The 23,863-nt window shown below is 41.7% G+C and overlaps 1 protein-coding gene across 2 annotated transcripts in view; it reads right to left on the bottom strand.

The window, feature by feature from the left end:
* cpeb4b (cytoplasmic polyadenylation element binding protein 4b) overlaps positions 1–23,435 on the bottom strand; it is a 95,458-nt gene extending 72,023 nt beyond the window's left edge. For both annotated transcript variants that reach the window (XM_078231158.1, XM_078231159.1), the window contains exon 1: positions 21,980–23,435. In XM_078231158.1, the coding sequence (XP_078087284.1) occupies positions 21,980–23,116 (1,137 nt within the window). In that variant the 5' untranslated portion in view covers positions 23,117–23,435. The remainder of the gene's footprint in view (positions 1–21,979) is intronic.
* Positions 23,436–23,863: the final 428 nt, after the last annotated feature.

Genomic DNA, 23,863 nt, shown 5'->3' with positions numbered 1-23,863 from the left:
TGATGATACTGTGCCTTTTAATTTTGTCATATTTCTTGTAAGGGGTATGATTGAAAGTAAGCTCTGTTTTATGCGGTGCCCATTTGTCTGGGAAACACGGTGACACAGTGGTTAGCACTGCTGCCTCACAGCACAAGGACCCGGGTTTAATTCCGGACTATGTGGAGTTTGCACATTCTCCCCACGTCTGCATGGGTTTCCTCCACGTGCTCTAATTTCCATCCACACTCGAAAGATGAGAGTTAGGTTGATTGGCCATGCTAAATTGCCCCTTAGTGTCAGGGGGACTAGCAGGCTAAATATGTACGGTTACAAGGATAGGGCCGAGGTGGGATTGTTGTCGGTGCAGGCTCGATGGGCTGAATCGCGTCCTTCTGAACTGTAGGGGTCCTATGATTCTATGAAATGTTGAGAATGAAGGATAATGGCTGATTTTAGCTAATGGTGTGTTTAGAGTCATAGAGTCAGAGGTTTACAGCATGGAAACAGGCCCTTTGGCCCAACTTGTCCATGCTGCCCTTATTTTTTTTTTAAAACCCCTAAGCTAATCCCAATTGCCCGCATTTGGCCCATATCCCTCTATACCCATCGTACCCATGTAACTATCTAAATGCGGATCTGTGCCCCTCATTATTTTATAGACCTCTATAAGGTCACCCCTCAGCCTCCTACGCTCTAGAGAAAAAAGTCCCAGTCTATTCAGCCTCTCCTTATAACTCAATCCAACAAGTCCCAGTAGCATCCTAGTAAATCTTTTCTGCACTCTTTCTAGTTTAATATCCTTTCTATAATAGGGTGACCAGAATTGCACACAGTATTCCAAGTGTGGCCTTACCAATGTCTTGTACAACTTCAACAAGACATTCCAACTCCTGTATTCAATGTTCTGACCAATGAAACCAAGCATGCCGAATGCCTTCTTCACCACTCTGTCCACCTGCGACTCCACTTTCAAGGAGCTATGAACATGTACCCCTAGGTCTCTTTATTCTGTAACTCTCCCCAACACCCTATTAACCAAGTCCTTCCCTGGTTCAATCTACCAAAATACATTACCTCGCATTTGTCCAAATTAAACTCCATCTGCCATTCGTTAGCCCACTGGCCCAATTGGTCAAGATCCTGATGCAATTGGAGATAACCTTCCTCACTGTCCACCATGCCACCAATCTTGATGTCATCTGTAAACTTACTAACGATGCCCCCTACATTCTCATCCAAATCATTACTATAAATGACAAACAACAGTGGTCCCAGCACTGATCCCCGAGGCACACCGCTGGTCACAGGCCTCCAATTTGAAACACAACTCTCTACAACCACCCTCTGGCTTCTGTCAAGAAGCCAATTTTGTATCCATTTAGATACCTCACCCTGGATCCCGTGAGATTTAACTTTATGCAACAACCTACCATGCGGTACCTTGTCAAAGGCCTTGCTAAAGTCCATGTAGACAACATCAACTGCACTGCCCTCATCTACCTTCTTGGTTACCCCTTCAAAAAATTCAATCAAAATTGAGAGACATGATTTTCCACTCAAAGTCATGCTGACTGTCCCTAATCAGTCCTTGCATCTCAAAATGCCTGTAGATCCTGTCTCTCAAAATACCTTCCAATAATTTACCCATCACAGATGAGGCTAGCAATTTCCTCCCTTGCCTCCCACAACGTCCTGGGATATACCTCATCAGGTCCCGCAGATTTATCTACTTCGATGCGCTTTAAGACTTCCAGCACCTCCTTCTCTGTAATATGTACACTCCTCAAGACATCACTATTTATTTCCCCAAGTTCCCTAACATCCATGCTTTTCTCAACAGTAAATGATGAGAAATATTCATTTAGGATCTCACCCAGCTCTTGTGGATCCGCACATAGATTACCTCGTTGATCCTTAAGAGGCCCTACTCTCTCCCTTGTTACTCTTTTGCCCTTTATGTATTTGTAGAAGCTCTTTGGATTCTCCTTTGCCTTATCTGCCAAAACAATTTCGTGTCCCCTTTTTGCCCTCCTGATTTCTCTCAACTCTACTCCTACACCCCCTATACTCTTCAAGAGATTCATTTGATCCCAGTTGCCTATGCACGTCATCATAGAAACCCTACAGTACAGAAAGAGGCCATTCGGCCCATCACGTCTGCACCGACCACAATCCCACCCAGGCCCTACCCCCATATCCCTACATTTTCTACCTATTAATCCCTCTAACCTATGCATCTCAGGACAATAAGGGGCAATTTAGCATGGCCAATCAACCTAACCCGCACATCTTTGGACTGTGGGAGGAAACCGGAGCACCCGGAGGAAACCCACGCAGACACGAGGAGAATGTGCAAACTCCACACAGACAGTGACCCAAGCCGGGAATCGAACCCAGGTCCCTGGAGCTGTGAAGCAGCAGTGCTAACCACTGTGCTACCGTGCCGCCCTGTGCCTCTTTCTTCTTGACCAGAGCCTCAATATCCCGAGTCATCCAGGGTTCCTGACTTCTGCCAGCCTTACCCTTCACTATAAGAGGAATGTGTTTATCCTGAACCCTGGTTAACACACTTTTGAAAGCATGCCACTTAACTTTTGAAAGTTCCTGCCTGATACCATCAAAATTGGCCTTGCCCCAATTTAGAATATTAACTTTTGGGACAGACCCATCATTCTCCATAGCTATCTTAAAACTAATAGAATTATGGTCACTGGTCCCAAAGTGATCCCTCACTAACACTTCTGTCACTTGCCCTTCCTTATTTCCCAAGAGGAGGTCAAGTTTTGCCCCCCCTCTAGTCAGGCCATCCACATACTGAATGAGAAATTCCTCCTGAATACACAACAAATTTCTCTCCATCCAACCCTCTAATACTATGGCTGTCCCAGTCAATGTTGGGAAAATTAAAATCTCTGACTATTACCACTCTATTTTTCTTGGAGCTATCTGTAACCTCCTTACATATTTGCTCCTCAATTTCCCACTGACTATTTGGTGGCCTATAGTACAACCCTATCAAAGTGGTTTCCCCCTGCTTATTTCTCAGTTCTACCCATATAGACTCAGTGGCCGAACCCTCGGATATATCCCCTCAGTACGGCCGTGATGCTTTCCCTAATCAAACGTGCAACTCCTCCTCCTCCTCTCTTACCTCCTGTTCTATCTTTCCTATAGCATCTGTACCCTGTAGCATCTGTACCCTGGAACATTAAGCTGCCAGTTCTGTCCTTCCCTTAGCCATGTTTCAGTAATTGCTATAATATCCCAGTCCCAAGTACCCATCAATGCCCTGAGTTCATCTGCCTTGCCAGTCAGGCCTCTTGCATTGAAATAAATGCAGTTTAATCTGGACTTCCCTTGCTCTGTCTTGCTTCTGTCTGATCTGTCTGGTGCTAGGATTACTGACACTGCCTTTACTACTTAATGTGCTCTCTTTAACTTCCGTGCTGTCCTCAAACTTCTCTTTGTCTCCCTATTGCTTTGGATCCCACCCCCCTGCCAAACTAGTTTAAACCCTCCCAAGTGGCTCTAGCAAATCTCCCCGCCAGGATGTTAGTCCCCCTCCAATTCAAATGTAACCCATCCCTCGTGAACAGATCAGCCCTTCCCCAGAAAAGATCCCAATGATCCAAAAATCTAAATCCCTGCCCCCTGCACCAGCTCTCAAGCCAGGCATTCATCTGCCTAATCCTCCTATTCCTACTCTCACATTAGCCTTCTGCCTAACTCTCTATATTCACATTTCAGGACCTCATTCCTTTGCCCACCCATGTCGTTGGTACCAAATATGTACAACGACCTCTGGCTGCTCACCCTCCCCCTTAATAATGTCCTGCAGTCGCTCAGACGTCCTTGACTCTGGCACCAGGGAGGCAACACCATCCTGGAGTCTCGATTGCGGCCACAGAAATGCCTGTTTGTCTAAAGAGTTTAATGCAGCTTTGTTTACTTAGGTTCCTGCTGGATTATCAGAATAGGGTTTTTATTTATTTTAGGATTAGGTTGATTTTCATTACTAATGGGAGGAGCTAAGCTTGTAGGGAATATACACAGTCTCTTTTTTAAAAAGTAAGTTTCTGCCTGGTTCTGAAAGTAGTAAGAGGTGTGTCTTTCTTTCTCCATCTCTGAAAAGATCTCTCTCTAGGTGTTCAACAAGTTCTAGGACTGTTAACAAGTACAAGCATGCAAGTATATGCTTAAGTATTGTTCAAATGTTAACCAACTCATTTGTTATAGTTAAACTATATTGTTAAATAAAGTTTGTTTTGATAAAACTACCCAACGAGTCAACAGAATCAAATCTAGAATAAAACACCTTATCCTCACATTAATGCCAAAATAGTAAATAGTTGAGGCATAGTCTGACCTTGGAATTTCTGATCCGCACCTTAAAACTATTCTCATCAATGAAGCCAAACATCCTTCTCAATTTGTGCTACCACTCCAAAAGATCCAAAAACTGAAAATAATTTCCATACTGAGTAGTTTAGTAACCGTTTGAGTCAGGTTACTGGATCTGTTAATTGTCAAATGAATCTGGTGCTCTATATGCTCATACGGGTTAGATTTAACATGAGATTTAGGAGGGCAAAGAAATGGTTGCAATAATATGCTTTTTTTTTAAAGTTTGCACTAGGTGACAAGTTCCAGCCAGAATTGAGGAGATTGGGTAATCATCCCCAATTGTGCCTGGGACCACACTTCTGAAAGTATCCAGATTTATCTTTTGCACATAATTTGTATTATGTAATTATCATGTACATATTGCATTTCATTGAAGAAATAATCAGGCTCAGGAGGCTGCTGCAATTCAATCACAAGCTCAGTTATACTAAATTAAAACAAACCCCACCTATTATGGTGTCAATATTCACATTTTAAAAATCGATTTCTGGGATGTGGGTTACTGGCAAGGCCAACATTGACAGCCTATCAGTTTCCCCACAAAAAGTTTGATACAACATAATGGCTTGCTACGTTACTTCAGAGGGCAGTTAAGAATCAACCACCGTGCTCAGGCCTATCATATATCAAACAAACTTGATTGTATTAAAAAAGCTACCGATAGTAGGTTTCAGGCTCCAGGCCAAACTACTTTCTAAATCCACTAACTGATTAATTGCTAAACAAACACAGGCTTGGGTTAGAGTTTATTACTTTAAAGAGACCTCCATGAGAAAAGAAAAACCTCAGTACACAACAATGCTCTGGTAAAATGTGTGCCATTTATATTAACATTCATTATTATAGGAAATCAACTACTATGCATAAATGTGCTTGTAAAAATATATTCTGGAGAGATAGTTATATATCCATTACAAAGATGTTCAAGTGGTACCACCACTGACTGAGCTGGTCAAGTCCTAAAGTTGGACTTTTGTCCTGTTGGACTTTAACCTGGTGTTGTTAAACTTCTTACCAAGTCCTAAAGGACATAGCTGCCAGACTGGGCTTGTGGGGAACCAAAGGGTTATTTGACTCCATCCTCAACTTTATCCTTGCTCATCCTGAGTAAATGGATCAGTCCATGATGGTGCTGGTATGAATCATCTCCACACCAGACTTTATGGAGACTAAGGCCAGATTTCAAACTGAGACACCATCCATTGTAACATGTTATATTATCACCATACTAAAATGGGATAAGATTTACAGACCTGGGAGCTCAAAATTGGGTACCCATGAGGGAACGTGAACCATTAGCAGAACAGAATGACATTCAAACAAAATCTAACTCATGGCCCAGATAACTACCATCACCACCAAGCCAGGCAGCCAACCCCGGTTCAATTAGGATTATAGAAAACGTTCTAGGAGTAACACCGGATGTACCTAAAGAAACATGGTTTTAACCAGTTGAGGTTACAACACAGCACAATGCGATACTAAACAAGACTAACATGCTATTGACCAAGCCAAGAAATTCCACAATAAACCTGATCAAAGCTCTAGAGTTCTGCCACAGTCATTATCAGTGACAGTCAATTAAACAACAGGAGGATGCTCTGCAAACACACCCATGCTCAACAGTGGAATCATAGAATCACTCAGTGCAGAATAGGCCCTTCGATCCATCAAGTTCGCACCAACATAGGAGAAACACCTGAACTCTCACCTAAACCCACCAGAACCCTGCACAAGTGCATGACAAGATGGTTACAATCAATCTTCAGCCAGTTGCTGAGTGGATGATCCATCTCTTCCAGAGATCCCCCATCACTGAAGCCAGTTTTGAGCAAATTCAATTAATTCCACGTGATCAAGAAACGATACAGTATACCGAATACACTGAAGGCTCCAGGGCCCGAAAACATCCCAGCAGTAGTGAAGACCTGTACTCCAGAGCTAGCTGAGCAATTTCAATGCAGTTAAACACTGGCATTTACCTGAAAGTGGAAAATTACTATTTATATAAAGAGGTCGATAATTTCAATCTAGTCACTGATTCAGTCTGCTTTCAATCAGCATACTGATGTAAGTATCATTGACAGTTATGTGACATTGCTCACCAAAGCAGTTTAGGTTCGACTAATCTTCATATGTGGATGAGACATTAAAATACAAACTTCTAAATATAAACTTTGGGACATCTGATTGAGAAATGATTAAAATGCAACAAACCTTTCATATCATTAATAACTGCTCCCAGCCAAATAATTAAAGATACTTGTTCACAATACTTGTACTTTTAGGTTTGGAGTTGAATTCCTGTGAAAAAGCCCTATTCTATCATAATGCTGTATGATTGGGTAAAATTTGAACTCCATTGTTTGACAATGTTCTCACAATGGTTGACAACTTGGCCAATGGAAAAAAGATGCTCTGATCACCTGACAGAAACTAGGATTCTTAAGGATATTTAATACAGCACATTTTTCAAACAGCAAGAGGAGAGAGATCCAGATCAGTGAAAGATCAGGATCCTGCCTCAGAAACATTAACATGCAGTGAACTTGCTGGCCTTCACCTCATTGTTTGAAGAAGTGAACCAGATTTTCACGACAGGGGGACCTCAATTGGAACAAAGGAGACCTGCTACTGCAAGCAATAAAGCAGAGTGAATATCTTATGAAATTTTCAAACTCTGCTTCAGTGGACCACAAAATTAACTACATGTGTAATGTTTCAAGAATTCATCGCAGGAGGAGAGAGAGAATTTTTGGACTTCCCTGCACGCACGTGAGAATGTCAGTCTTTTTAAACTTGCGACGAAACCTATCATTTGTTCTTAACAATTACAACACAGTGGGGGGTTAAACAAGTTTTCTGTAATTGAGAGGTGGAGAAAGGGGGAACCATCCTACCAACTCTCTTTTGTCCTAGAACATAACACAGCCACGCAAGAAATAGGAACAGGATTAGGCCATTTGGTCCCTTAAGACTGCTCCACCATTCAAATAAGATCAAACTCAACCATGAATGATCCAGCCTCCACTGCACTCTGGGGTAGAGAATTCCAAACATTAATAACCCACAGAAGAAATTCCTTCTCATCTCCATTTGAAACTCTTCCCCTTAGTTCCAGATTCACTCATGAGGGGAAAACATCCTTTCAGCATCTACTCTGTCAAGCCTCCTCAGAATCTTACATGTTTCAAAAAGATCACCTTTCATTCCTCCAAACTACAATAGATATAAGCCCAAGCTGCTCAACCTTTGCTGATAAGACTACTATACAGAAAGATACTGAGTTGATCTTATTCCAGTTGTTCAGAGATAACATCACAGAACTGTATAATAATTTACAGGGATAGGAATACTCTCAGAATTGACTGGAAGTTCTGTAAAATTTGAAGAACTTGCATTTCTGTAGTGCCTCTCAATATTAAGATGTCCCACAGCACACTGCAGCAAACGTGCACTTGAAATGTAATGACTATTGTATAGAAACCCGCAGCCAGTTGTACACATAGCAGATCCCCAAGCAGCAAGTTTTTTTGAGATGTTGCTTTAGGAATAAATGTTGGCCAGGACACTGGGCAGAACTCCCTACTTTTCTTCAGAGTATATGTAAAACCAGCTGAATGGTCAACTGGTTTTATTTCTTACTTTATGTTCTAAAACATAGCACCGCAATATCTTTTAATACCACCTGAAACCAAGATCCTGACTCCCCTAAAGTCTAATCCAAAAGGTGGCACCTCAGTACAGCTGTCCCTCAGAACTGCAATAGATTGGCAGCCCAAATTTTGTGCTCAAGTCTCTCGAGAATGGGATTTGAACCCATGACCTTCTGACTCATTGGCAAGAGTGCTTTTACAACTGAGTTAAGGCTAACACATGCAATTAAAAAAACTGGAGAACAATTCAAGTTGAAACAAAGTTAGATGGTGCAAATGACAACATGTACAGCTATAGAATTCATTACTCAGCCTATAAAGTAGATCATACGTTAAGCTGTTGAGCAAGAAAACACGATTAGATACATTAAGGTACATTTCAAAACTCATCCTGCTATGTCTGGTGAATTTTGTGTTTTTTCCACTATAACACTGGTCTCTACAGATTATTAGGTTGCTCTCAACGCACCTCAGTTTTGATGGACAGATTAACTGACCCATAAAGTCTGATCATCTCAGGTTACCATTTTTTGCTGCACTACTAGCAGAGGATCACAAATATTATGACATCATTAAGACTATCATTTTTGTGACTGGCACAATCTACTTTCATTCCTTTTCTCTTTCATGTGTTCTCTACATTTTTATTTTCAAATACTTATCCAAATTCCTTCAAAATTAGATCACAATGTGTCTCAATGGCAACCATGGTAAAGCACTCCATATTCTAATGATCTGCTGGAAACAAACTCTAACCTTCCCCTTTTTTCTTCCAGAGAATCTATAACCATGTATAATAAATTCAGCTACCAGAAAAAAATCTATTCTCCAAAGCTTTTCAAGTCCTCTGAATCCAAAGAAAAAGCCTCAATTTGAGCTTCATAATTAGAACCTCCCATATCTGGTGTAGCTCTCATGAACCTTCGTTGCAATTTTTCTATGGTTTTGATATTATTTGTATATTGAAGTACACAGACCTACATGCAATACTCCCAACAACAGTCAGTTTTGTAGAAGGATAATTTAGATCCAAAACATTACTGTTTCTCTCCACAGATGCTGCCTGACCTGCTGAGTTCATCCAACATTTTGTTTTTATTTAAGATTCAGCATCCACAGTATTTCACTCTTAGATGGCCTAAACAACATCACGATTAAATCAATGCCCACATATACAAAATGCAATCACTTGTTATTATTTTCCACCTGCACTTCCAGCTTCAAAGATCCAAATATCGGCATCACTATTTCTAGAAAGTTAAAATTTAGGAGACTTCCTTTGACTGATCTCCCCACCCTCCCTCCCCCGATTAAAGAAAAACTTTCATACTTTGATGCACAGAAGTGCATCTGTTACTCTCTTCTCACGGCACTAATCCTTCCTTGCAACAGTTCTTTCTCCTTCAGTTTGAGTTGCTAATTTCAGTACTGGCAAACTTCATTACTACTTGTGTCTATATCCAAACCATTTACAATTAAATGGAGAACAGAAATATCCCCAAACTCGATACAGAGACATACCAAACGGAAAAATATCCACTCTTTCGCTGTCAGTCTCGTAACCATCTGGCTATACATTTATCTTAATGCATGAAACAAGTCACCTCTTATGACCTACAGAAATCCACATACATAAATAAAGCAGATGTGGTTCATATTGTAATAATTTATTTCAAAAATTCAAATGCTTGGAAGCACCTGCTCTTTAAAAATTAAATGTTCACTGACCATGATATTATCTAATACAAAATGAAATTAGTGAACATTTAGTGCATCGTGATTCAGGAAGCTAATTACTGAGGCAAGCCAAACTACCAGCTTACAATTTCCTTATTTATCCTAAATCTTTATTGCACAGGGAGGTAGTGCATCACTTTCAATCCTTTGACACAATACATATCGCTCAATTTTTGAGAATGCAAGCGAATGTCTCGTCCCATCTTCAGTCATCTGGGATAACCATCATTCTGGCCCAATAACACCTCCATTTTCAGCCCTATTAAATCAAAACCATTTTTAAATTTATATAACAGCCAGTCTCTCCATTCTGAAATCCCACACTCGTAAATGCAACTAAACTGTGCAAGATTTCTCGGATCATATTTTTCTGGATGATATGCTGGTTTACAGAAGTTGAGGGCCAGGGCAAGGCCAGGGAAATTCGAGCCTCAAGCCATGATGCATGATAAGGTCAGTGGGTTATTACAATTGAGTTCAGCATTCCTAGGTTTGGGTGTGTGGATGAGCCAGGGAAAAGCTTCTCACTTAAGAGTTCCCACTCCTGACTGCTGTCTAAAATCATCTCAACCAAGGCAAGGACAGGGTCAGGTGCATCTGCGATGCTTTGAGCTGCACTGAAATATGCAGTTTTTTAAAGTTAAAGTGTATTTATTAGTCACAGGTAAGGTTTACATTGACATTGCAATGAAATGACTGAAATTCCCCTAGTCGCCACACTCCGGTGCCTGTTCGGGTCAATGTACCTAACCAGCATGTCTTTCACACTGGAAGGAAACCGGAGCACCCAGAAGAAATCCACGCAGACACAGGGAGAATGTGCAAACTCCACACAGACAGTGACCCAAGCTGGGAATCGAACCCGGGTCCCTGGCGCTGCAAGGCAGCAGTGCTAACCACTGTGCTACCCCTACAGGTGTAGCTCTCACTTTCTCCAGAAGTTTCACTTAAAAATCAATGCATATTGGCCCAAATTTGGAACAGGACATCACAAAATCCCTATATTCAAGTAACTTCATTTTAATCAACTCTTGTACTTAACAGAATGTTGCAGAGTATCTGCCTTTCATCTCCATATGATCGTCCAATATTGGAAAAAACCCAAGATTCACTACGATGCTTAAAATTACCTCAAATTGTTTTCTGCAACAGTGACCACAGTTGGAAAATACTTCAAATGTCTGTGATTCACAGATGTCTACCAGTCATGAAAAGTGCTACAGTATTATGGGTGATGGCTCCCCTACCATGCCTCCACTGCGAAATTTTAAAATCTTTGATTCTAATATGAACACTTCTCTGTTCACGTTCATATGTTTCATCACTATTTGAATTCCGATTTGCTAATTTTCAGACTGCATTCTGCTTCCTCCTGTTCTATTTTGTAAGACATCAATTTCATACTGCACGTTAGGGCTTCCCAAACTGAGTTGCGACCCCTATTGAGGCAACGAGATGGGAATTTGGGGCCGTAAGCTCCGGAGCAGCAGTAATGGCTGCCGTGAAGCCTGAACTGAATACTAAAAGCTGTGAGATCCCTTTAAAACCTTGTTTTTTTTCTATTGGTGGGAATGGCCTAATGGACAGACTTTAAAGCCAGATTTCTGCTATGAAAAAAAACCTCTGAAAAGGTAGGTGTTTAAAAAAAAACCGAGCTTAAACACTTCCTGCACTCAACCCCTACCCCTCCCTTTACTGCTCTCGCAAATCTGCCACGCTCCTGCAACCTCACAACCCTACTTACTCATCCCCTTCTGCATACCAGATACATGCATATTTGATGCGATTTGATGGTTGATGCATCAACCAAGTACTTCAATGGACAATAAACAGCCCAACAAGTTGAGGACTTAACAGAACAGGACATAAACTTGAGAAATTAGGTAAAAGCCCAAACATGCTTAATACTGTGTTTTACTGTGTGCACTGCTGCCTCACAGCATCGGGAACCCAGATTCGATTCCAGCCTTGAGTAACCTTGTGCAGTTAGTACATTCTCCATGTCTGAGTGGTCCTCCAGGTGCACTGGTTTTCTCCCACAGTCCAAAGATGCACAGGTTTGGTGGATTGGCTATGCTAAATTGCCATTTAGTATACAAAGATGTGCAGGTTAGGTGGATTAGCCATGGTAAATGCATGGGTTATGGGGATAGGATGGAGGGGATGGTCTGGATACGATGCTCTTTCGGAGAGTCAGTGCAGACTCGATAAGCCGAAATGTACTCTTTTTGCACTGTAGGGATTCAATGGAATTTGTGCTTAGCAATGGTTAAATTATCTACGTTGCATAGTTTAGTGAAGATTACTTACCTATTTCAATACAAATCACTGCAACTTAAGAAAACACTAATTTGTCACATTCCTCTTAAAATCCAGCTTTATGATTCATAGATTGACCATAACAAATATTTCACACTGTAGATGACCAAGGCAGGACCAGCAATGCTTCTAGCTTCATGAAATGCAGAACTGAATGTTGAAGAGATCCCTATTTCCTGCTTCTCACTGGCAAACTATTGATCTCAATGAGTAACGGAGTGAATAACTTTAACCCAGATGCAACAAAATTAAATATTCATTGAATCCCTACAGCGCAGGCCTCCATTCAGCCCACTGACTCCTCACCGACTCTGATGCAATATCTTACCCAGGCCTTTTCCCCTGCCCTATCCCCATACATTTACCATGGCTAATCCAACTGAGGGGAGAAACTGGAGCACCTGGGGGAACCCCACACAGACATGGGGCGAACATGCAAACTCCATCCAAGGCCACAATTGAACCCCGGTCCCTGGCGCTCAGAGACAGCAGTGCTAACCACTGCCACCGTGCCAGTCTTATTTTGGAGTGAGACATAGGAACAGAAACAGGCCATTCAGCCCTTGTGCTTACTTTGGCACTGAATTAGACTGATCTGTATCCAAATTCTATTTATTCGCCTTTGATCCATAATCCTGAAACTAAAAAATCTATTGATCTTTGATCTTAAAATTCAATAACATCCATAGCCTTTTGGGGAGTTTAGATGTTCACTAAAAATTTTAAAACAAAACGTTTTTCCTGACTTTACTTCCAAATAACCTACAACTGATGTTAAGATTATGCCTTCATGTTGTGGATTCTCCCACAAGAGGAAATAGTTTCTGTGCATACCCTTAAATATCTTACTGAATTTAAATACCTTGATTAGATCATCCCAATCAATCTCATACTCAAGGAAATACAAGGACAGTTTCTGCAACCTGCCTGCATATTTTAACCATTATGCCTTGTCAGATTCTAGTCAATCTGCACTTCAAGGCCAATATCTATTTCCAGAGGTTTGGTGTTGAAAAAAAAATTGAATGCAGAATGGAATCTTAATGCACTTGCAAATTTCAGATTTAGAACTCTCTGCTTCTTCAAATAATTAATGCTAATCTATTGGGGACAAACTGTGGCCCCAAAACAGATTGCTGGGGAATGCAATGTTCTGTCAGCCAGAGACCAAATCCTTTATCTCAACTTTCCACTTCCTGCCTCCTAACCAATACCAACCTAGGTCATAGTTTACCTCCAATTCCAAGTACTCATTGTTGCTAACAATACTTATTCAGAATCTAATTGAATGCCATCCAGAAGTCTAAAAAGACAAACCCCTTGTACTTACCCCGCTAATCCCCTGACATTAAGGGGAAATTTAGCATGGCCAATCAACCTAACCCACACATCTTTGGACTATGGGAGGAAATCAGAGCACCCGGAGGAAACCCATGCAGACATGAGGAGAACGTGCAAACTACACACAGTCTGAAGGCCGGAATTGAACCCAAGTCCCTGGCACTAAGGCAGCAGTGCTAACCTCTGTGCCACCTCCTGGTTTAAGTTACAGGAACATGACAAGTGTGTAAATGACTGGTTTCTCTCCCCATTCCCCCTTCTTAAATAATGAGTAACATTTGCAATTTTCCAATCCCAAAGGCAATAAAGGTGCTATACAAAAGGCAAATGTGCAAGCTAAGGGCTTTTCACCCATTTCTTGTACTGCTCTATGGTGAAGAAACAGGTCCTGGGAATTTGGCCATTTTGAGTACCATAATTTTCTCAACTGCTATATTAAAATTTGTATTATGTCCAAGTTCCTCCCATTGACCTATTCATAGAGTTCCTTGTACAACTGATATACCATCTACAATCACCAAAAACAGATGGAAGAGTCAGTAGGTTTATTGTTGTGTCTCATTATCTTGCATCCATCCTTAATAGGCACACATTCTCCTTTACCATTCTTAGAAATATCTTTGTTAACTTTATGTTCCCTTGCAAATATTTGCCCCCATATATATTCTCTTCAAGCTCCTATTCTTTCTCCTCTGTTGCTTTTTATATAGTTCCCCATCCATTTTTCCTTGCCCAAATTTAAGTCCTTTCTTTTAGCTTGGTACTCTCATCTAAAATGTTGGTCATGCTCCCTTCACTAAACATTTTAGTGTTATGTGCAGATTTTATAAGGAGGTATTGAGCCACGGTAGGTATTCTGCCTCTTGAGCCAGAAGCTCCAGGGAGATGATGGCATAGTAATGTCATTGGACTAACAATCCAGAGGCCCAGGCTCATGCTCTGGGGACACTAGTTCAAATTACACCATGGCAACTGTGGAAAACTGGGGAAAATTAAATACAATTAAATCTGGAATTATAAAATGGTCTCAGTACTGGTGACCATGGGATCATTGTCAAAAACCCATCTGGTTCACGAATCTCTTTTGGAAAAGCAAATTTGCTGTCCTTACCTGGTCTGGTGTACTTGAGACTCCAAACGCATAGCAATGCGGCTGATTCTTAGCTGCCCTCTGAAATGGCTTAGCAAACCACACAGTTGTATCAAACTGCTACAGAAGAGCCAAAAAGAAATTAAACCAAATGGACCACATGGAAACAGCAGCATCACAGTAGACATCCAGATCCCAACATCATTCTTGGTTATGACCTATCATACTGGCAGGACAGACCCATCAGTGGTGGTGGTGAGGGCTTGTCTGATTGCTCGAGGAGTCCCCAACATTAATTCCAGCTGTTATGAAATCTCACGGCATCAGATCAGAGACAAAGAAATCTCTTGCTAATTACCATGTACCACCCACGAGATGCTGAATCAGTACTCCAATGCAGAACATCATTACAAGAAACAGAGGATAGCAAGGGCACAGAATGTACTGTTGGTGGAGGGCTTCAAAGTCCATCACCAAGAGTGGCTCAATAGCATTACTACTGATCGAGCTTGGTGGGTCCCAAATAACATTGTGGCTATATTGAGTCTGTGGCAGGTAGGGAGGATAACTAGGGAAAAACCTAATTGATCTCATCCTCAGCAATTGACCCATAACAGATGTATCTGCCATTGAGTGATCACTACACAGTCCTTGTAGAGACAAGCCCCACCTTCATATTGAGGATACCTTCTACCATAAGATAGGGGTAATGCTACATGACAAGATCAAAATAGGGGATGTTCTCTGCTGATTGCAGAACATTAAGCATCATTCATGACTTCTGATACAGAAGCAGTACATGTCAAAATGCAGCACATTTTGGACAATATCCAGACTTTGGCAGACACTGACCATCTCCAACAAGATTTCTCCATGAGATTCAAGAGCATTGCCATCATTGAATCAACCACAAACAACATCCTGGGGATTACCATGGTCCAGAAACTGTGGAGCAGCCATGTAAATATTGCAATTGCAAGAACGGGTCAGAGGTTGTCCAGTAATTCACCTCGACTCCTGAAATCCACCATCCATAGACATAAATCAAGAGTGTGATGGAACACATTGCACTTGCCTGGATGAGTGCAGCTCTAAGAGTCAAGCAGCTTGCCACCATCCAGAAATAAGCAGCTTGTGGTATGCACCATCTATTAGATGCACTGCAGCAACACAGCAAGACTTTTTCAGCAGAAGCACAGGAACACCATCACCTGCAAACCTTCCTCTAAGCCACACACCATCCAGATTTGAAACTATATAATTCCGTCAGTGTCACTGAATCTAAATTCTGGAACTCCCTCCCTAAAGGAACTCGCTGCACCTACACCACATGGCCTGAAGTAGTTCAAGGCTGTGGTTCACCATCACCTGCTAAAGGGCAATAAATGCTGGCCCAGTTAGCAATGTCCATGCACTGAAAAATATTTAAAAATCCCACTCCAGGATGTGATGGCCAAGGAATGGTGTGGTCAAACAGACTCAGTATCAACCTGCAAATCCTTCAAACACACATCAATAGCATTAAGAATGCGAAAGATCCCTGGCCCATCATGTGATGGAAAGAATGTTGGAACCTCAGCCATCACTACCCATAGCACCAGACTACAACATGAAGGAAAGAAGTGCATGTTGCCACAGCAACTCTGCCTCAGTGAACTGTAATACACAGCCACAACAGGTTTTGTATCATAATAAATATATCTGAATAATTCTCAATGTTGATAAATTTATGAATAATTCAGAGGTTAACGCAGTCAGTTAATTTTTCATCCTATTGAAGCTTACTTAAATTCAAAACCTTGGCTTGTGACTCTCTTCCCTCGCAAACTTAATATCAGGTTCAATCATATTACGGTTACTATTCGCAAGATGCTAGCTTACTGCCAGAGTTAACTAATTGTTTATTACTCCTCGCTAAATCCAGTATGGAAATGTTCCCTTGTCAGTTACAAAACACATTGTGGAAGAAATTGATATCATTACTCAAGCTGTTCAGCTTTTTCCAGTCTATTTGAAAATTAAAATCTCACTGCCACCAACACTTTGTTTTTGCTATATTTCCATATTTATAGATCTTCCATTACAGGGCAGCATGGTGGCACAGTGGTTAGCACTGCTGCCTCACAGCTCCAAGGACCTGGGTTCGATTCCCGGGTTGGGTCAGTGTGTGTAGAGTTTGCACATTCTCCCTGTGTGGGCTTTCTCCAGGTGCTCCGGTTTCCTCCCACAGTCCAAAGATGTGCGGGTTAGGTGCATTGGCCATGCTAAATTGCCCCTTGGTGTCCCTGGATGCATTGGTTAGAGGGTTTAGCAGGATAAGTATGTGGGTTACGGGGATAGGGCCTAGGTGGGATTATTGTTGGTGCAGACTCGATGGGCCGAATGGCCTCCTTCTGCACTGTAGGAATTCTATAATTATCAGAATCTGTAAAACAGCCTTTAATGGGAGTGTTGCATCCTTTGCTGTTCCTAACTTTACCCACACAGTTTGCACAACTGATTGACCTTACTAAAATAATTTCATTATGTACTTTATTAATATTGCAACTCCCCTTTCTTTCTACGGATCCTACAGGAATAATTAGCTTCCAAGATGCTCAAGTTGCAGCAATTACTCTAATAATGAATTCACCATACCCTCAAGTGAATTTATGCTTTCAACTCATTTGTTTCTCATGCTTGTACATAACTTTTACCTGGATAACTGTCACCACTGCGCAATGCCCTGCTGGTCTTTTTCCTCATACTTAAGACTTAACTAGTGTGGGAGGGAAAAATCCCATTAACAAAATATTTCAGTCTCTTGGTAACCACAGCTTTCCAGAAACCAAATCAGAATTACTTTTAGAAGATGCACTCAATTTTTAGAGCATAAAAACAGGTATAGGATGAATGAAGAACTGATAAAATTAGGACAATTTTATCCTATAATCTTACATTTCAGGAAAAATCCTTTTGGTGCACTGTCGGTCTGTAATGGTTAGAACTTTCTGCAAAATGTAGTATTGAAAGCTTCATGGCTATACTGAATGCAGCACACGGAATTAAGACTTTTCACACCAGAACCCACTATTTGGCTGGATACCCAATAATGCTTTAATGCAACAAAGAAACTTTTACTGTGTTAGTGGAATCATGTTGCATGCAACTGAAGCCTCATCTTGAATAGGTTTATTAATATCTTCACTTTTACTTCAGAGAATCACAATGGCACTCATTCAAGTCTACTTCCCCATTCTATTAGCCATTCTTTATCATGTACTGTTTCCATTTACCATATACATTTATAGGTACATTAGAATACATTGCCATTCTGCTCGAGTCCATATTACTTTAAATGCTATTAAGCTCTCACTTTTTACACTAAGCTCTGTGGTCATGTAATCAGCAAGTATTATATTACAAGCATTCTCCTCCATATCCTTAAAGAATAGCAGAGTATCAAGGGAGCCAGAATAGAACTGTTACTGTACTTGACAAAACTTTTAATTTATTATGGCTTCTTGCTTTTATTCTGAGCCATTTCCAATCAAACAAGTTAAACTTAAGATGAATTGAGAGCATTTCAATATTCCTTAAAAGCACACAGATGGAACTTTATCACATCTTTTGAAATGTAGGCAAGAGATATTCATTGAATAATTCTGATCTCAAAAAACAATTCCAGTGATTTAAGGCACAATTGAATCAAGGAGAATGCTGGTTACCTTGTGGTCTCTGAGCAGAAACAACATTTTGTAAAATTTTGACCCATGTAAACTACCACAGTAACTGGGTTAACTGGCCTATTATTGCCAGGTTCATACCTTACATCTTCTATTATCTGAAAAAAAAAACTTGCTTTCTTCTACTACTCATACAATTGAGTTTCCACAAGTTCCCGATTCATATCCTTGAAGATTGGAAGCTGTTCCTTATTGGTTCTAAATGCCTAATGGACATTTATTTCCTAGAGTGTCCTTGAAAATATACTTCACCAATGTCTACATGTTACAGATTCATTAGGCAACAAGGCTGTGCTGACATACACATTGAAAACACAAACACTTCTTGCAATTAAACAACTGCTTTTTTTGGGTCCATCAGTGAATACCCATCAGGGTTCACTGTTGCCCAAAGTTAATAGATAACCAGTGTAAATACTGCATTTGATGCTCCATCTATCCAGAATCTTACATTCAGCTTGAATGTTACAATAAAACTGTTGCAAGCCATCAATAGAAAATGACTCTCATTGCTTGACTCTGATCAAATTTTAGGCAGTGTCCAACCCAATATCCAAGTCACTTAAGAGAAAGACAAATGTTTAAGTAGAGTGTCAGAAGGCTATCTCCAAATCAATTTTATTGCTCATTTTTGTTCCTGCAAATGACCAAAAAAGGGGCTCTTAATTCAAATTGACCCTTGGAAACCACTTGCCCAACCGGACAGGTTGATTCTATTCTTCTCTTCCCGTTTCCCCCCTCCAAAAAAGCAAGGTTTAAGAAAGCATGTTCAATATGTTTTTTGCAGTACATTTAACCCTAATGTTATGCTAGTGCTTTCCTGTTTACTAGCATTATCATCTTTGGCACTTAAAAAGGAGTGTGCAAAGAGTGAGATGTGCTCTAAATTTCTTCCTGCCACAAAATATGGATCAGAAGAAAATCTTACCACAAGTCATACAGACTAGAAGATACTGGACTCAATACCTGGTCTGTGACAAGGTGACGGATTTCAACTAGACCAACAAACAAAATACACCTGGAATTAATGCTCTCCTCTCAGGAGATGATCTACATATATTCTTTAAATAAAGCAGGATTCTAATTTCCTAATTACTATCAGTATCATTTTTAAATATTGAGCTTCCATCTGTGATAACTTCCATGAACAGCCTGCTAACTCATCACGACTGCTCAACTGGACAAAATACTGGATCTCTGCAAGAGCCAATGCCTTCAGGAGAGGAACTAAACACTGATTCTGTTTTAAAAGAAGCTTCCTGTTATTCACAGTTCAACCATTTGGATTCCGACACTTAGCAAACCTGACAGGTTGGTGCTTCTATGCAAAGAAACAAATCAGATGCCTTTTTCATTGTGGGCGCTAACAGGGAAAGCTACCTGAGCCAGGAAACTTGAGTACTGGTTCAATACTTGAAGTTTCCAATTGTGGAAAATTCTCAATCAACCTTCAGAATGCAAAGACAAAACTGATAAATAATATTGCCCATGAAATTGCTCACTGTAACATCCAAAGACGACTCCTGCAGTGGAGTTCTGAAATAACAAGAGTAGGAAAGTCAGCCAGCATCTCTTAGAAGGCGTCAGCATTTTTGAAAAAAGAACATCTACATTGGAAGTGCATCTAGTAAATACATACGTACCCATTTCTTTACATTATCAAATATGCCAACACTTCTCGGCCTTTTGGCTAAGATCAAGTGTAGTATGGTCAGCAGCCCATGGTCGGCCGCACTTGGTTGAGGTCATTAGGTTACACTGAGGCTTCATATGTTTCATATGAAGCAATTTTTTAAAACGGCATCTCGGCCTTTTGGCTAAGATGCAAATGAGCTCAAGTCTTGGAGGAGGAACCTCCCCCTTCTCCAATCAGCTTGGCTCATGTAGATCAGGCCCAGGACAGGGTGATTTGGTCGCTTGCCCTGTCTTGTCAGCCTGGATATGAAATGTCTCAACTTGTTGAGACTCTGAATTGGATTTGATTTGATCGAATTGGAAAAGTATTAAAAAAATATGCCAACATGCCAGCAATGGAAGCAACAAAAACACCCCAAGTGTTACAAGTGCATTTGGGAAAAAGACTAAAGAATTTATAATAATGCATATTTTTTTACTTTTGCCAATGAACGCTAAAAATTCAGACAAAATTCTGAAGCAAATTAAGCAACAGGCAAAAGGTCAATCTGCAGTCACTGTTCCAATACTAACTCTGATTAAGAGTGCATTATTCCATAGTAGCTTACCATGTCATCAGGTCCTTGTACTGTTAATTCTGACCAATGGATGGCAGGGAACATTGTTACTATGTATTGAAGGTATAGATCAACCATGCTCATTATGGGGAGAAAGCAGGATTAGTCTATTGAGTTGGTCGATCAGCCATGATTGTGATGAATGGTGGAGCAGGCTCGAAGGAACAAATGGCCTCCTCCTGCTCCTACCCACTGTTTCTATTATTGCTGGGAAGTTTAAAACTCCCCTTTAACTGCAAAGGCCGAGCAGTGTATGATCGTTTTAACATGAGCTGCTCTTCAAGTGTTCTTCATATTTTGCTCCCTGCAAGCCAAAATAAAGTCAGCAAGGTCTACTAATTATCTCCTGAAAGCAAACAAGTGTTATTAATTTTACTACACCAAAGAGAAATTGCTACAGGATATTCCATTTGCCTTCAAAACTAACAACATAATTTCACAACCAGCAGCTGAAAAAGTAACTGGTCACAAGTTTGGAAAAAGATATTTTCTGGAATTACAAGTACAAGACTTCTTCTTGTTATACCTTATGCAGAATATATTTTAGCAAAATTGCAAGTAGCTACTGAAATGTTTGTAAAGCTCAAAGAATCATCCTGCATGCTCTCAAGTGCAAGTGTACGCACTGTATGCTGATTAGTTCAATCACGCCTTCACACACACATTGCTGAATTTATTGATCTCAGGTAGAACTATTTTAGATTTTGAATTGCATCACTCAATTAGAATCTACATGACTACAAATGCTAATGCAAAGTATTTTTTTCCCAAATTAAAATAGTACAAGATTGTGAAAAACTGTGCAAGTGTCAAATCTTTTTGTCTATTGACAGAAATAAAAGGATTTTTGCAAAAAGCCTCCAGGAAATTTAAAGTACCTCATATTTTGAATTAATCAGCTACAAAGGACAGTGAATCAATACTTCCCTCACATCACTGATATCCACACCCTTTGCGAATACTTGAAATAGATTTCTCTCGACATAATTTATGTTTATTAGTATAGAAAAATTAATTAAGGATTTCAAGAAGCTAAATTGAACTGGACTTTTTGTAATTCAAGGAAAAATTTCAAAAGAATTAAACTCTTCGAACAGGGTCGTGCTCAGTACTGGGAGTTGATAAAAACAAATCAGGGCTCTCGATTTGATCTCAATTTCCAAGTCTCGCTGGAAGTTACAATTTGGATTCGGGAAAATAAAAGATTGCTAAGAATACAGTAGATTCAAAGTATGGTCACTTGATTAATATCGAGAAAATCATTTTTACTAGTTTATAAATTAAAAATAAGCGAGACGTTAGGAATTCGTGACATTTATGCCGGTAGTCCTCTGTATTTACGTGTACAATACAGGCCATTGTCGACAAGTTGCCGAATTGGAGAGAACATTTGACATCTCCATCTCGACGCTATCATTCAAGAAATTGCAGCTTAATCCAAACGAAAAGCGATAGGCTCCAATAATTGCTCACCTGAAATGGTAAAATGTTGTCATTCCTCAGCATACTGTCTTCCATCCACGACTTTGGTGGGAAAGCAGGGCTGGATCTCGAGTACTTATGCGCCGGGATGTGGCTGCCGGGGAAAGGTTTCTTCATAGGGGAGATGGAGTTGAGGCCTGCCATCCCGCCGGTCATCCCTCGGCGGTGATCTCTACCTTGGGATCCACCCCAAACGCCGACCCCGCCGCCGCCGCCGGAGCTCCAGGAGGACGAAGGCGACGGGGTTTGGTAGCTGTTCCACGGAGAGGGCGGCTTGCCGATGCTGTTGGCCAAGTGAGGCAGCTGGTTGAAAGCGTTTCGGTGCGGAAACGGGGCTGGATGCGGACTGGCCGGGGATCTCCTCTGCTGCTGCTGCGGCGGCGGCTGGTGGTGGTGATGGTGAGGCGGCGGCGGCGGTGGAGGAGGGTGGTGAGGGTGGTGGTGAGGGTGGGGATGGTGGTGCTGCTGAGAGAGGGCCATCTGGGGCGAGAAGCTGCCCCCGAAGCCGGGGCTGACGTGGTGAGGGAAATTCTGGAAGAGCATGGCACCGTTGGCGGAGGGGAGCCCCTGGTGAAAGAAATTGTCCTCGCCGACGGTAGGAGGAGTCATCGCTGCTGACCAGTTGCTGAAACCGGTCAGGGAGGACGCGGTGGCGGCAGTGGAGGAGGAGGAAGAGGAGGCGAGAGACGCTGTGCCGGCCGGGCCGGCTCCGCCGAGCCCCGAGTTGTTGTTGTTGGAGGAGGAGGAAGAGCAGGAGGAGGAAGAGGAGGAGGAAGGCGGCGGAGGAGGCGGTTCGTGGTAATCGAAAGCTGGCAGGATGGGCGACTCCATCCTCAGCTTCTCCTTGCTGCTGCTCAGGTTCTCCTCCTCGGATTTGGGCGAGTCGGAGAGGAGGACTAGCTCGGGAGCAGCTTGCTCGAGTCTGGGAGAAAGCTGATGTTGCTGCTGCTGCTTGGATTTCTCTGACAGCAGCAGCTCATCCTGCATGGTCTGCGGAGCCGAGGCAGGGAAGAGCCAAGCCGAGCCGGTGGCAGCGTTCTGTTGTTGGTGGTGATATCTGACTGGAAAAGCCACCTTACTGTTGGTATTATTGGTCTGAACTAATAAACCGAACCCGTAATCCCCCATCGAGCGAGAGTGACGGCCGCACAATTCAACCCCCCTCCCACCCACCCCCCCAAACCCTCCTTTCAGTTTCTTTCCCCTTTATATATATACACATATACATATAATAGTACAAAAACAGGGGGGGGAATGTCGAGTCACCCGCCCTTTCGGCACCACTTTTTTTTGCCTCAGAAAATCTAATTAACTGTTTCGAAACCAGCAGCTTTTTTTTTGTATCTCCCGTCCTCTCCGGCCGGTTTCTCTCTCACATGTCGATTATTACATTATATAATTATGTTTCTCTATCGAATTCCTCCCCCCCCCCACCTCTTCCGTTAAAAAAAATTACGGAAGGGAATTTAAAAACTTGTTTTGTATTATTTTTCCCCCCCTCCCACCCCCCCAGGCGGCTCTCTCACTCCTTCACTCTCCGCCCGCCTGCCTGCACCAACAGACTGAACGCACTGACAAGAGTCGCGAGCTTCTTCCTGTTCGACGGTTTTCAGGCCCCTCCCCCACCGCCACCCCATTCGCCCTTGGGTCTGACCAGAACGCGCCGGCTTTCTCTTCCGGTTCGGCAGTTTCAAGGCTTCCCCTCCCTCCCTCTTCCCCAGCAAGACTCCTTTGCATATTCATCTCACGTCACAAACGGGAAATCCGCACGTGGAGGCACGCGCGGATTTTAAACGCAAGGGTTCTAACCGCCAGCCCGGGAAGGGCACTTAGAGCTTGATGTGGAGAACATAGAACATTACAGCGCAGAACAGG

Source organism: Mustelus asterias, chromosome 16 (genome assembly GCF_964213995.1).
Source record: "Mustelus asterias chromosome 16, sMusAst1.hap1.1, whole genome shotgun sequence".
Classification (NCBI taxonomy): Eukaryota; Metazoa; Chordata; class Chondrichthyes; order Carcharhiniformes; family Triakidae; genus Mustelus; species Mustelus asterias.
The sequence above is the reverse complement of the archived record's forward strand: the minus strand, read 5'-3'. Positions and strand labels throughout refer to the sequence as shown.